Below are 16,532 nucleotides of genomic sequence, written 5' to 3' on the forward strand. Positions count from 1 at the left end.
ACGTACAAAAAACATTTTGATCTGAGCTAGATCGTAAATTGACAACTTATTTTTTGGACAGTTTTTCTAAGAAACATGTAAGGTTTAATACACCTCTGCTACAGAAGGGACTGCATAAGTGCAATATCTCAACTGCCTCCAGTGCAAAACTTAAAAGCTTAGAAATCCAGAACATTCATGGATGACTAGCCTGAGGAGAAGATAGTTTTTCTACAGTCATATCTTCTCGAAGACGACTGCACTCCAGCAACGACTTATAATTGATTTTAACTTTTTGTGTTGTCTGTCCTAAGGGGGGTAATACTTTGTCACTAGTTCCAGAATATAGTAACGCAGGGAGATCAAAGCACTCAGAAAATGTGACAAGTTTTTTCATATTTTAATCAAAATCATTGTGTTCCCTGGAGGGGATGACAGCTACATTTCTTTATCTGCAAAACTCAAAATGGTACTACGCCACAAGAAATAAAGGCAAAGTGTAATTTGATCAATAAGAGATTATACAAAGGTATGACAAGAGCAGGGTTGTGGGCTTCTCATTTTGCAGTAACATTAATATAAGAGGCAGCGGACGCTGTCACAACCACTTCTTCAGTAGACGAGTTAATTAAAATGCTACCTGCAGTATGAAAGTCAATAGCTCCAGCTTCATTGATTAGTAAGGCCTTGCAAAGAAGTGACAGACTACAAGACAAGGGCCGTTGTAGGCTGGCTGCCATCGTATAAAGATATTTCAGGCTATTTCCACTTCAGTCGCATCCCTGCCATTCCGACAGGTTAATTAATACAGTTCCAGATATGCAACATGGTATTTAAAAAAGAGCCTTAGTTTTTGGAGCAATTTTAAAGTAGAGCTCCCACCAAAAATTTTATTCTCTGACCTGCTGGATGATGTAATCTGTAGTGAATTTTGAAGAAAACAGAAGTATTGAGCAGCTCTCACCTGCCAGGGATTCCACTGGTATAGCACGGAACAGCTCCTTCACCCGAATCAGGAGAAATACGGAAGTATAGAGGAAAAGAGATTTTGTCCAGCTTGTACTTGTGGTAATCCAAGGCCATGAGTAAGGGCTAAGATTGCATTGTGCCCGAAACATGTAGACTCTGCTTTCTGTACCTGGATTTTATAATGAATTTTCAATAAAGAAGCCTTGGATTACCACAAGTACAAGCTGGACAAAATCTCTTTTCCTCTATAAATCTGTAGTGAATGTAATTTTCTTACAGGTGAATGTATTTGCGAATTATAACCTCCCTTCTGCTCCTTAGCCGTGTCATGTGACCAACTCTCTGACCTCCAATTGACACAGGACAGGAAGTCAATTACACATCTGAGGATCAGAACGGAGTTTATAATTCACAAATACAGACACAGGAAGATTACCTGCACTACAGTTTACATTACGTACCATTCTAATGGGTCACAGAATAAACATATTTGTGGGGGTGTTTCTTTAAACGTTTCTTAGGAGACTGCATAAACAGCAATAACTTTATACAATAAATCCTGTCAAATTTATATATGGAGTAAACTAAGGCTACTTTCACACTCGCGTTTGGGGCGGATCCATCATGGATCTGCAAAAACAGATCCGTTACAATAATACAACCGCATGCATCCATCATGAACAGATCCGTTTGTATTATCTGTAACATTGCCAAGACGCATCCATCATGAACTCCATTAATTGTCAATGGGAGACGGATCCGTTTTCTATTGTGCCAGATTGTGTCAGAGAAAACAGATCCGTCCCCATTGACTTACATTTTGTGTCAGGACGGATCCGTCTCACTCTACATCCAAGGACGGATCTTACAAATGGAAAGCTAAAATGCGAGTGTGAAAGTGGCCTAAAAGTGAACCAGAAGAGGCTGAGCTGGATGATAAATTTGGTGAACATTTAGAGAGTCTAGTCTAACGTGACCCCCCCCCCCCCCCCCATTAGCTGGATTATTTAACACAAATGTTGGTGCATCTTAAGCTACGCCCCTGGCATGTCCCATCTAGAGAAAGTGAATACAAAGCACTTACTAATGTACAGTGATTGTCCGTATTGCCTCCTTTGCTGTCTGGATTCATTTTGCCATCATATTATACACTGTTAGTTTCCACGGTTACGACCACCTTGCAATCCATCAGAAGTGGCCGTGTACAGTGTGGAATACTGTAGGAAAAAGCGCCGGCCTCTCTGGTGGCCGCGACCGTGGGAGTGCACATAGGCTGGTGCCTTTTTTCTATTGTGTGCAAGCACTGCCACCACTGATGGATAGCAGGGTGGTCGTAACCATGAAAAAGAGCCGTGTCTAATGCGATTGAAAAATGAATCCAATATGGACAATCACAATACATTATTAAGTGCCTGTATTAAAGGGAACCCGTCAACTTTATGATCATCTCACTGAGGGCAGCATAAAATAGTGACAGAAATGCTGATCTCAGCGGTGTGTCACTCATGAGCTAAAAGTCAGTGGTTGCTGAGAACCAGGATCATAATCATTGCAGCCCAGGCCTGGAAAAGAGTCAAATCTACATGATTAGAGTCCTGGTTATTCCTAATCTCCTGCTCTCTCGCCCATCTGCTGTCGATTGACAGTTCTCTCCTAGAGAGAAAGGGAGAAAACTAGGTAGAAGACTGTCAGTCATCAGCAGGGGGGCAGGAGAGCAGGAATTCATGAATAACCATGACTCTTCTCAGGTGGCCGGGACTCTTTTCCAGGCCCAGTCTGCAATGATTGTGATGTTGGTTCTTGGGAACCAATTAATTTAAACTTTTAAATGACAGACGTTGATGACCGGTTCCCTTTAACTTTCTCTACCTAATAAATGACATTTGCTGAAGTGAGACAACCCCTTTAAGGCCCTCGCTACACTTCATCCACTGGTGACTGCATTGGTTAACAGCACTGACTCATTCCAATAAACAACTCTTGTCTTGTATATTTCCATTAACAATACCAATGTGAGACGTTAACAAAAATTGCTTTTATCTGTGACATTTCAGAATGCTCACTGCATGGGGGAGAGCTTTTAACATTTTCAAAAAGCCTGCGGCATCTACAACAATTGCAGCCCCCCCATCGCCCAATCATCATCACCATCGCCCTTAACATGTAATCCAAACAGTTACTTTTTTTTTTTTTATTATGAATATGTTGTAAATACATTTCCATTCCTTTTCCCCTAGAAGCTTTTACAAGCGTCCTGTGCCATCGTTAATGTCTTGCAGGGTTCTGTATATGGCCTAAACCATAATGTGCCTTGAGGTTTTGTTACCTTTTGATGTCATTAATGAGCTTGTTTTTTTCCTGGGCCACGCGCTTGTGATGCATCCGGTGGAAATCACGCTCTTTCTGTAGCTTTACCATCGATTCTTTAGCTTTGCTGCAACGGAAACATTAAAAAAGATAAATATTTCCAAAGGCCAACGCCTCGAAAGATTCTTAAAAGTAAGAAAGATGCAGCATGTTTGATGGTTTGGCAATGTTTTTATGTGATATGTATCGCATATGTGCACATATGTCCAGTATTAAAAGGGAATCTGTCTCCATGGTTCTGGACAATTATCGGCAGTATTACATATTAGTATGGCAGATCTCAATTTTTTTTTCCTACTGTGCCCTTTTTGTCTGCATTTAGCACCCAAATCTGCACCGAGAGGACTCACATGCACAGCAGTCCTGACAAAGTATTTCAGTGCAGCTTTAAACCCGGACAGCGTGGGAATGGGGGCAGTAACAAAATATAAAATAGCAACCTGCACTTCTTAACTGCAATGATACTCCTTTATTACTGCAGATCAGTCCAACCTACCTCTAAAGGAGAATCTAGCAGGAAGCTCTCCATCAAGCAGTTATCAGGTGATCTCCAGGCTGCCTTCTAACTAAGAATGGGTCATCATTGTGAGACAACCACTTTAACATTTGTGAAAGCAAAACTTTTCAGAAAAAGATCATGAGCATCTGGAATCCATGTATGCCCAGTGTCTTTCTGTGCTTGGAGTCGTACCATTTATTTTACAATAACGGTATATTCTACACTTTTCTCTCCAGTTTCTTCCAGCGCAGCACTCAGGTCCTTCCTGCCACTGACGTCATCTTCCTGCCTGCAGCAGTGATGTTGCGTGCACACGGGTCACTGTGCAGCCAATCAGTGGCCTCAGCAGTACATGGGATGTCACTGCGAGGCCAATGATTGGCTGCAAGGTGACCTGTGTGCAGTGAAAGTCACTGTTGCAGCCACGAAGAGGGCGGCAGTGGCAGGGAGGACCGAAGCTCAGCGCTGCGGAATGCAGGAGAAAAGGTTAGTGTCCACTCAAATCCGTATGTGTTTTGCGGATGTGCAATTGCGGACAAGAATAGGACACATTCAATTTTTTTACAGAACAGAAGTGCGGATTCGCAAACGCGGATGCAGACAGCACATTCCGGCCCATTGAAAATGAATGGGTCTGCACCTGTTCCGCAAAATTGCGGAACGGATGTGGACCCATTTTGCGGATGTGTGAATGGACCCCAAGTGTGTCTTCTTTTGTTATTCTAGAACATTTACAGGGGCTGTCCAAGTTCTTATTTAGGAATTTTTGGAGGATCACCATGTAAACTATATGAAAATATTACAGGGTTTTTCTGAGTTAAATTTTTTCCTTTTTCTTTTTACTGATGACCTATACCGATCACTCAAAACTCCCAAAAAATGTCCAGCCAGAGATGAACAAGCTCTTTTATACAAATTGACACCAATTTATAAATTTTAAGAAAATGGCTCTACGGTTAAAAAAATAAATAAAAAAATGTATAATATCATATAATAAAATATATTAGTACCTAGAAAAAAAGGTGCCACAAATGTTATAATAAAATGTTAGCCACTGTAATTTGTACACAAGGACATAAAAGATATTTCATACTGTTCAAAGAGTAATAACACAAAAAAAAAAAAAAATTAGATGTCCGTTAAGACCAAGCAAAAACACAAGCAAATAACCACAGAGTTTGTTCACACAATGCTAACTTAGTGGTTACTTGACCTATTCTTAAATGTCAGCGCATTTATTATGAGAGGAAATTTTGCCTGACAAAATTTGCAACAAATCTGTCGAACATTGTTTGATAAACTTGGCAAAGAGATTTAGCAAACTGGTGTAAAGTAGAACTGGCTTAGTTGCCCATAGCAACCAATCAGATTCCACCTTTCATTTTTAACAGCTCCTTTAGAAAATGAAATGTGGAATTTGATTGGTTGCTATGAGCAACTAAGCTAGTTCTACTTTACACCAGTTTGATAAATCTCCCCCCTTGTGTCTAGAAAGGTTATTGCACTTTATGCCAATCCGCTACTGTAGTAAGACTGCACCTTTTTTGCAACTTTTTAAAAATGATTACCATAGCCGACTACACCCACTGTTAGGCTGCATTCACACGACCGAGTGATTGTCATGTCCACTTTCCGGATTCGCAAAACACATGCACCAGCCACGGCAATGCGGACCGACGGACTTCAATGGATCCCCAAGATGCAGCCAAAGAGAGGACATGTCCTTTCTTTTGAGGCGCTGAGGACAGACCCAGAAGCCCTTCTGTGGGCTTACGGTTCCGTGTCGCAAAAAATAGGATATGTGATTTTTGGCCACATCTTGGGGATTGCTGACTAATTGAAGTCAATCACCGCGATGCAGGGTGCACACGGCTGTGTTTTGTGGATCCACGGTTTGCAGTCTGCAAAATGCCACGGCAGTCACACTGGAAGAAATACATGCTATACATACCCATGAGCATTGTGATTTATTACCCAAATCCTCCTGCATTTATCCTCCCCAGTCCTTCTTTTAGTCTCTTGTATTTTCTTCCATTGTTATTTGACAGTTTTATATTACTAAGACAGCTCATTGTTCATGTTCTGACCTCATACTAAAGGATTGCACTTTTTTATTTATTTATTTTATTGCATAATTAATATTATAAATATTATAAAGTCCTTAGGTCCGCCAATTCTAATCTGTGATGTGAACATGATTAACAATAATTCCATACAAGTATACCTAATAATGTCGACATTTGAAAATCAAATGGAGGTCTCCTACTGGGGAGGGTGACGGGACTCATCCGACATCAAAAAGCTTACTAAAGCAGATGATGTCGGATTTTCTGGCAGCAAAATGTTGTATGTAATTCTCCTTTTAAAAAGGGCTGTCTACGATTTTACTAGTGATGGACTATCCTCAGGACAGAATTTCAACGCCTGATTGGCCGGGGGGGGGGCACACCCCGCCAATCACTGAACTGCACAACTCTGTCCACCGCGCAGTGAACTGAGCTGGTAACTGCAGCGCTGCTCACATTGAGAGTAGTGCTGCAGTTACTACCTATATCCCTTGGCAGTGGACGAAGCTGTGTAGTTCTGATGCCGCCTTCAATGAAAGAGCCAAATCGGCAAGGGTGCAGGATATCAGACCCCTGCAGATCAGACATAAGTGGCATCATTTGAGGATAGGTAATCAATAGTAAAATTCTACACAACTTCTTTAAGATCATTAAAATATTATTCGAGCAGGAGGGTATATAAAATAATGAAAAAAGGTCACCTTTTAAATGTCCCACAGCTCCAGTGCTGCCGTTTCAGGCCACGATGGGCAGTAGCGGTCAAGTGCGGTTTATTGTTCACGTGACCGCTACAGCCAATCACTGTCCTCTGTGGTTACTAGCCGTTCATTTATGTTGGAAACTGGAGTGGTGGGATATTTAAAAAATGGGAAGGTGTCTATTTTTTGCTCTTGGAAAACCTCTTTAAAAGGCCAAAGTACTCTTTGGGGGAAATATTTTTTTATTATTGCCTTGTACTTATTTTGAGCTAAAATATTTTTTTTTCAATTGGCCTTTATTAAAAAAAATATGGAATCCTTTTTTGTGTAAATAGCATTGTGGATTTTAGTTCTTTTCCGTCATCTGGGGAGCAGACAGACTCGTTATCTCAGTTCATATCTTACTGATAAGAATGTGGCTTAAATAAGTGTTTATGACCTCTTTATGACCTTCTTTTTTTCAAATTTTTTGTGGTCTGAGCATGTGCAGATCGCAATGCCGGTCTGTTTTGCCGGAACACTCAGGGCTGGATCCGGCATTAACGGACGTCAATGGGAAGAAATGCCGGATCTGGCAAGTGTTCCAGAATTTTGGACGGAGATAAAACCGCAGCATGCTGCAGTATTATCTCCGTCCTGAAAAGGCAAAAAGACTGAACTGAAGACATCCTGAACGGATTGCTCTCCACTCAGAATGCATTAGGATAAAACTGATCAGTTCTTTTCCGGAATTGAGCCCCTAGGACAGAACTCAGTGCCGGAAAAGAATAACGCTAGTGTGAAAGTACCCTAAAAGTGATACATATTCACTGATGTAAATAAAATATTGAAAAGGAGCAAAACTTGATGAATATCTCATTGCCGCCGGCATAGCTGAGGATTTCTTTCCTGTGATATTACATTTGGAAAAGCTTGACACTGGATAGCTCGATTTAAAAGCTAATGAGAAGTTATTTTTCTATATTAAGTAATGTTTTTTTCCCAAAAGGCACACAAAGTTGAGTAGAGAACAATCACATCCCGACCCTGCACTCCTTCTTATCCATTCATTTGCAGTTTTCATTTCTCTTGCAATGGTATTTCATTTCTCTTCAACGAGAGGAGCAGAGATCCGAGCCGCTGCTCAGTAGATGTTTTTTTTTTTTTCAGTTACAGATGAAATAATATGATACAGCGGTAGAAGTTTGTGAAATGCCATTTGACATTCTCCTGGAGTGAACCGTATATCTCATACACATCGCAGGGTGTTCGGCACGCTGGCTGCTGCTGTCACACTTAATGCACCCCGATTTATGTTCTTTTAAGGTCATCGAATACAAAACGCATGTTTATCACCCTAATCTCGCTCTTAATGTTATAGATATAAATACTTACATTTTAAATAATTTTACCACTGCATTCATGAAAACCAACATACAGTACAGATGAGCAAATCCATTTGTTTCATCAGCAGGACTTTGCATTGCCATTTAGCCCAGCCCCGACGGTTTCTTGTATACGCTGGTGTTCGAATTAGCAAGGGCAGAATCTCTGCCTTGAAGAGTGACTGCGCAGTTGTCGCTACCCAGAAGTGTAGCGGCGTCTACGCCGTCGCTGCTGCGAAGCAGAGCATCTAACCTTGCTCGGCAAATTGGAGCAGCAGCGCAGGCAGGAAACTGTCAGGGCTAGCCTAAATGTCCAGCCTTGTCAATCTAATGGCAGGTGGGCACTTCCTCACCTGCGCAGACAGCCCCCCCACAGGTGATGAAGTCCTGCGGATGAGACGAGTTGATTCGTTAGAATCAATTTGTTCATCTCTAAACCAACACAAATAAATTTCTAGGTGGTCTGCACTGGATTCATATTAAAATGTAGTGGTTTCTAGATGTCTTGCAGCATGGGCAATTTACGCAAAAAAACTAAATATACAAAATGTATCTAACAGCTCTGACCCATCTAGGCAAGGACTTCACAAGACCTCTGAAGGTGACCTGTGGTATCTAGCAGCAGATCCTGCAAGTTGCGAGGTAGGGTCTCCATGAATTGGACATAAATGAGACTTTAGCACCCATGACACAGTTGCCAGTTCACCATTTGTTCCTCCTTGGACCACTTTTGTTAAGAATTAAAAAAACTCGAACTAGGGACACTTCACAAGACCTGCCATTTTAAAAATGACCTGACCCAGTCATCTAACAATCACAATCCGCCCATTGTGGTTCATATCTTTACACTTGTCCATTTTTCCTGCTTTTAACAAATAAACTGCAAAAACCGACTGTTCACTTGCTGCCTAATGTATCCTGGCCCATGACAATCATGTTATTCCGGTTTTAATGTTACGGCCGATAGCGTTTGTATATACTTTTAAGAAAAAAGGAAGAACACATGCATTATAACCTCATCTTACAGAGCCTTGCTCAACCACAATGCTTCACTCATACATGATCTCTGGTATCTGGTAGAGAAGCTATAGTACACAGATCTTTATAGTAAAGGCAAAAACTTCTCACAGCGCACAGGGACAAGACAGAAGATGTGATCACGAGGGTTTTGGATCTATCACTTTTACACATTGAGCCCTACAGCTGTCGATGGTTATATATTGTCTATAGACAATCATCGCTCTCCTGGATGAGCTAAAGAACAAGTTATGAACCCTGAGGAGTATTTCACCAGCAGGACAAAGTTATCAAACTGCAGTATTGTGGAGCATCTCCCAGCATCAGGGTCCGCACTGACCACAACTTCTGACAAGTCTCTGATGTGACCACCCTTGTAGCTCTGCAGGTTATAACCAGAAAAGCCATCATCCATCACTCCAGACAACTCCTTCATTGGACAAGAAAGAGGAAATGGGGGTCTCCTATTATAGCAGTCAGGGCAGGTCCTGTGGATAGGCAAATGTTTAGAGCAATAAAAACTCTTTTGCATTCACTGAACACCAACATGTTTCCATGTTATGCTTTGTTTTTAAAGAGGAAACTAAGGGAAGGAATGGGAGCTGAGGAAAGAGTGTCTGGCCAGTAAAACAATTTTAACAATTTTTAGAAAAAAAAGTCTGGTACAGTGTTAGCCAATAGAAAACTAGTTTAGTTCTCTCATTAAGAGAAAGCAAATAAGAGAATTGCAGGTTTGATACCTTTTAATGGCCAACAAAAACAGAAGTAGTGATGCTACATAGCAAGCTTTCCAGACATCACCAGTCCCTTCATCAGGCATACTACAAGAATATATGAAGAAACAGCAATATATATCTATACTAGCAGAAGGACCCGGCTTCGTACGGGTATATTTAATCTATTTAATTCCATGTTTCTGTGTGTCGTAAAAAGATATCAACAGTATCCCCAATAACCTCTACAGTGCCCGCCCCTCTAACACTGACCTCCACAGTGCCCGCCCCTCTAACACTGACCTCCACAGTGCCCGCCCCTCTAACACTGACCTCCACAGTGCCCGCCCCTCTAACACTGACCTCCACAGTGCCCGCCCCTCTAACACGGACCACTCCTTTAAACAGTGACCTTCATAGTGTCTGCCCCTTTAAGGGCTGTTCCACACGAGCGAGTCCATTGCGGGAATCACGCTCCGTATGGCATTATCATTATTTATAATGCTATGTGCTCCTGCAAGTCCAGAGCAAGAATCACACACACACACTAAGCGTGATTATATATTTTTTCTTCCCTCTACCTAAAAGATTTCAGTTTGTTTTTCAATTGAGTGGTACAGTTTATAGGTCACATTAACGTGGAAAAAGTTCTGAAATGATTTATCTTTGTCTCATTTTTTTTACATCACAGAAACTTGACACTTTTTAAACAGGGGCGTGTAGATTTTTATTTTTTTATATATACTGTACATCTATAAAGATGATGATATACATGATAAAAAAACGTCCACACAGACAAACTCATTTTTATATATATATGATAGATAATATATCTCATATTATAAAAATGAGTTTGTCTAGATGTCTGTCTGTTCTTTATACGCGACCTAACGACTGGACTGTCACCATATTTGGCACACAGGTACATCAGGTGTCCGGGAAGGTTTTAGACCGGGTCTCGGCTCTCTAGGACTTACCGTTCCTGAGAGATTCCCAAAAAATGACCTGCATTAGCCAATAGAAGCCAGCAAGCCTTTCACTTAAATCTGAACTGCCATTTACACGGTCACATGTCCCTTATTAGCCAATAGAAGGTCCTACTCCAGGTTGCCATAACTGATCACAGGTTTTAGTAGTTCGCAGGGCCTCAAATATTGACTCGCGCAATTGACTCACTCGTGTGAAACAGCCCTAACAGTGACCTCCACAGTGCCCGCCCCTTTAACAGTGACCTCCATAGTGCTCGCCCCTTTAACAGTGACCTCCGCAGTGCCCACCCCATTAACAGAACTCCACAGCAGCCGTCCGTTTAATAGTAGCCCCTTCCCCTGCGAACTGCTAAAACCTGTGATCAGTTGTTATTGCAACCTGGAGTAGGACATGCGAGCTTCTATTGGCTAATAAGGGACATGTGACCATGTAAATGGCAGTTAGGATTTAAGTGAAAGGCTTGCTGGCTTCTATTGGCTAATGCAGGTCATATTTTGAGAATATCTCAGAAACGGTACGTCCTAGAGAGCCGAGACCCAGTCTAAAACCTTCCCGGACACCTGATGTACCTATGTGCCAAATTTGGTGAAGATCGGTACAGTGGTTTGGTCGCGAACGTCATGACAGACAGACACTAATTTTTATATAACTAAGAGACTAGCAGAAGGACCCGGCTTTGCACGGGTATATTTAATATATATTTAATTTCAGGTTTCCGTGTGTCGTAAAAAGATATTGACAGTATCCCCCATAACAGTGACCTCCACAGTGCCCGCTCCTTTAGCAGTGACCTCCACAATGCCCGCCCCTTTAACAGTGACCACCCCTTTTAGTGAACTCCACATTGCCCGTCCCTTTAATAGTGTCTGCCCTTTAACAGTGACCTTCACAATACCCGCCCCTTTAAACAGTGACTTCCACAGTGCCCGCCCCTTTTACAGTGAACACCACAGCGCCCATACGTTTAATAGTAGCCCCTGCCCCCATGCATGTAGCAGTGTAGTTGTGCCGTCATATGTCATATGACTGAATATTTGAGGCCCTGCGAACTACTAAAACCTGTGATCAGTTATGGCAACCTGGAGTAGGACCTTCTATTGGCTAATAAGGGACATGTGACCGTGTAAATGGCAGTTCAGATTTAAGTGAAAGGCTTGCTGGCTTCTATTGGCTAATGCAGGTCATTTTTTGGGAATCTCTCAGGAACGGTAAGTCCTAGAGAGCAGAGACCCGGTCTAAAACCTTCCCGGACACCTGATGTACCTGTGTGCCAAATATGGTGACAGTCCAGTCGTTAGGTCGCGTATAAAGAACAGACAGACATCTAGACAAACTCATTTTTATAATATGAGATATATTATCTATCATATATATATATATAAAAATGAGTTTGTCTGTGTGGACGTTTTTTTTTTATCATATATATCATCATCTTCATATACAGTGAATATAAAAAAATAAAAATCTACACACCCCTGTTAAAATGTCAAGTTTCTGTGATGTAAAAAAAATGACAAAGATAAATAATTTCAGAACTTTTTCCATCTTTAATGTGACCTATAAACTGTACAGCTCAATTGAAAAACAAACTGAAATCTTTTAGGTAGAGGGAAGAAAAAAAAATATAAAAATAAAATAATATGGTTGCATAAGTGTGCACACCCTTAAACTAATACTTTGTTGAAGCACCTTTTGATTTTATTACAGCACTCAGTCTTTGGGGAGGAGTCTAGCAGCATGGCACATTTTAACTGGGCAAGATTTGCCTAATCTTCTTGGCAAAAACACTCCAAATCTGTCAGATTGCGAGGGCATCTCCTGTGCACAGCCCTCTTCAGATCACCCCACAGATTTTCAAATCAGATTCAGGTCTGGGCTCTGTCTTGGCCATTCCAAAACTTGAATCTTCTTCTGGTGAAGCCATTCCTTTGTTGATTTGGATGTATGCTTTGGGTCGTTGTCATGCTGAAAGATGAAGTTCCTCTTCATGTTCAGCTTTCTAGCAGAAGCCTGAAGGTTTTGTGCCAATATTGACTGGTATTTGGAACTGTTCATAATTCCCTCTAGCTTAAAGGGATTTTGTCACCTCTTTTTACCCAATAGAGATGCGGACATGCACGGCTAGATCGCAGCTAGCATGTCCGCAATATACCTGTCCCATATTGTGTAAAAAATTATTATTAGTGTAAATCAGCCTGGTAAGGAACCCAAGGGCTGTACTAACCGTTCTAGAGCCCAGCCATGCCCCCTCTGAAGGAGCCCAGCACTGCCTGCATCCACAAATCTCCTTGCTCACGAAGTCAGATTGCCGCCCCGCCCCTCCAGTCCGGTGACGTCACCGGACATGGAGCTTTACTGGCTGTACATATGGAGAGTAATATGAGGCAGGAGGATGCATATGTATGAGGGGGGCAGATCGATGGAGGAGTGGACGATGTGCAGGAGGCGGGTGCAGGAGGCGGAAACCAGGAGATGCCGGCCTGCACTGGGACCCACAGTGCAGTGCGGCAGGAACTGATCACAAACATAAACAGATATGTAAACAATCTGTTGGGGACTGTAGGAGCCATGCTCCAATGTGAAAGCTATCTAAAACCATCTTGGCAACATAGATTTGTCTACTAAATGCGAGCAAGAGGTTTTAAAAAATAAATAAAAATAAGTTTGATCCCGGACAACCCCTTTAACTAAGGCCCCAGTTCCAGCTGAAGAAGAACAGCCACTTGGCATGATGCTGCCACCACCATGCTTCACTGTGGGTACGGTGTTCTTTTGATGATGTGCAGTGTTGTTTTTGGGCCAAACATATCTTTTGGAACTATGGCCAAAAAGTTCAACCTTGGTTTCATCAGACCAGAACACCTTTTCCCACATGCTTTTGGAAGACTTTAGATGTGTTTTTGCAAAATGTAGCCTGGCTTGGATGTTTGTCTTCGTAAGAAAAGGCTTTCGTCTTGCCACTCTACCCCATAGCCCAGACACATGAAGAATACGGGAGATTGATGTCACATGTACCACACAGACAGTACTTGCCAGATATTCCTGCAGCTCCTTTAATGTCGCTGTAGGAATCTTTGTAGCCTCCCAGACCAGTTTACTTCTGGTCTTTTCATCAATTTTGGGGGGACGTCCAGTTCTTGGTAATGTCACTGTTGTGCCATATTTTCTCCACTTGATGATGACTGTCTTCACTGTGTTCCATGGTATATCTCATGCCCTGGAAATTATTTTGTACCCTTCTCCTGACTGATACCTTTTAACAATGAGATCCCTCTGATGCTTTGGAAGCTCTCTGTGGACTATGGCTTTTGCTGTGGGATGCGACTAAGAAAATTTCAGGAAAGACCAACTAGAGCAGCTGAACTTTATTTGGGGTTAATCAGAGGCACTTTACATGATGGCAGGTGTATGCTGACTCCTATTTAACATGATTTTGATGTGATTGCTTAATTCTGAACACAGCTACATCCCCAGCTATAAGAGGGAGTGCACACTTATGCAACCAAATTATTTTAGTTTTTTTGTTGTTGTCTACCCTCCACCTAAAAGATTGCAGTTTGTTTTTCAATTGAGTTGTACAGTTTATAGGTCACATTAAAAGGTGGAAAAAGTTCTGAAATGATTTATCTTTGTCTCGTTTTTTTTACATCACAAAAACCTGACATTTTAACAGGGGTGTGTAGACTTTTTATATCCACTGTACATAAAAATAAATATATATATATATATATATATATATATATATATATATATATATATATATATAAAATGAAAAAAACGGACAGCACTCCAGGTAAAAGCTAGTGGTGTTTAACCCTTTCACGACCGCAATCTGTATATATACGTGATAGCTGCACATACCCCGTGCAGCTACCACGTATATAAACGTTCTGGCAGCTCTTTAATCCAAGCGCTGCAAAGCGCTTGGATTAAAGCTTCTGCCCCTGCCCTGTATGCGGACAGCATACAGTGCAGTAATGCCGGCAAGGGACCAATCGGAGTGGCCCCTTGCCGGCAATCGATCCGATTGGTTAGTCTGTGCAGACTAACCAATCGGATCGCGGCAGTGAAAAAATGCCGGTTTCAGGCTCTGATCTGCGCTCTGCAGATCAGAGCCTGAAAGCCGATAGTGTTCCTCATGCCCCCCGATCCTCCAAGCCTTTGGTGCCCCTCTGTGGTCCCCCCCTACCCCGATCTGTGCCTCGCTGATCTGTTCCCAGCCGGCGCTCATGTGCTTCCTCCTGCCCTGATTGGCATGCGGTCCGCCCCCTCCCCGCCCCCTGCATTAATTTTCTGGCCGCCCCTCCTGCCCCAGCCTCCCTCAATATTGTCCCTACCCCCCGATTCCCCATTCTGTGTGTGTGATGGCGGCGGCTCCATTCCTGAGCCGCCGCCATCAGCAGAGTGTCAGCTCTATGCTGACACTCTCCTGTAACCCAATAGATGCTGCGGTTGCGGCATCCATCGGGTTAACAGAGGGAGGGGGCTCCCTCTCTCCACCATCGGGGCTGCAGCGCTGTGATCGCAGCGCCCGATGGTTGCCATGGCAACCGGACGCTTTGCAAAAGCGTCCGGTTGCCATGGCAAAGGTGTCCAGTGCTGCCACCTACAGGCAGTCTGGAAGTATTATACTTTGCAATGCAAGAGCATTGCAAAGTATAGTACAACTATCAGCCCCACTGGATCTTCAAGATCCAAGAGGGAACTGATAAAAAAAAAGTGAAAATAATAAAAGTAAAAATAAATCAATAAATAAATTAAAATGTAAATAAAAAAAAAGACTGCCTTTTCCTATAAAAAAATGAAAAAATAAAATAAAATACACATATTAGGTGTCACCGCGTCCGTAACGACCGTCTCTATAAATATATCACGTGATGGACCCCGTCCGATAAACACCATAAAAATAAAATAAAAAAAACAGTGCCAAAAAAGCTATTTTTGTCACCTTACATCACAAAAAGTGCAACAGCAAGCGATCAAAAAGGCTTATGACCCCCAAAATAGTACCAATCAAACCGTCACTTCGTCCCGCAAAAAATGATACCCTATTTAAGACAATCGCCCAAAAAATAAAAAAGCTATGGCTCTCAGACTATAGAGACACTAAAACATCATTTTTTTGGTTTCAGAAATACTATTATTGTGTAAAACTTAAATAAATAAGAAAAAGTATACATATTAGGTATTGCCACGTCCGTAACGATCTTCTCTATAAAACAATCACATGACCTAACTCCTCAGATGAACTCTGTAAAAATAAATAAATGAAAACTGTTCCAAAACAGCCAATTTTTGGGTCACCTTGCCCTATAAAGTGTAATAATGAATGATCAAAAAATCCTATGTACCCAAAAATGGTACCAATAAAAACCTCAACACTTTCTGCAAAAAACGAGCCCCTGCACAAGACGATCGGCAGAAAAATAAAAAACATATGGCGTTCAGAAAACCAATCCAGCACAATCTGCCTACCAAAAACCGTATGGCATTCCTTTCCTTCTTCGCCCTGCCGTGTGCCCGTACAGCAGTTTACGACCACATGTGGGGTGTTTCTGTAAACCGCGGAATCAGGGTAATAAATATTGAGTTCTGTTTGGCTGTTAACTCTCAATGTGTTAAAGAAAAAAAATATATAAAATGGAAAATCTGCCAAAAAAGTGAAATTTTTAAATTTCATCTCCATTTTCCCTTAATTCTTGTGGAACGCCTAAAGGGTTAACAAAGTTTGTAAAATCAGTTTTGAGTAACTTGAGGGGTGTAGTTTCTACAATGGGGTCATTTATGGGGGTTTCCACTATGTAAGCCCCACAAAGTGACTTCAGACCTGAACTAGTCCTTAAAAAGTGGGTTTTGGAAATTTTCTTAAA

The 16,532-nt window shown here is 41.8% G+C and overlaps 1 protein-coding gene across 1 annotated transcript in view; it reads right to left on the minus strand.

The window, feature by feature from the left end:
• Positions 1–16,532, minus strand: part of SPAG16 (sperm associated antigen 16) — a 1,034,764-nt gene that overhangs the window by 970,118 nt on the left and 48,114 nt on the right. Inside the window, exon 6 of the mRNA XM_044304163.1 lies at positions 3,275–3,382. Coding sequence (XP_044160098.1) covers positions 3,275–3,382 — 108 coding nt within the window. The remainder of the gene's footprint in view (positions 1–3,274; positions 3,383–16,532) is intronic.

This window comes from Bufo gargarizans, chromosome 8 (genome assembly GCF_014858855.1).
Source record: "Bufo gargarizans isolate SCDJY-AF-19 chromosome 8, ASM1485885v1, whole genome shotgun sequence".
In the NCBI taxonomy this organism is placed as follows: Eukaryota; Metazoa; Chordata; class Amphibia; order Anura; family Bufonidae; genus Bufo; species Bufo gargarizans.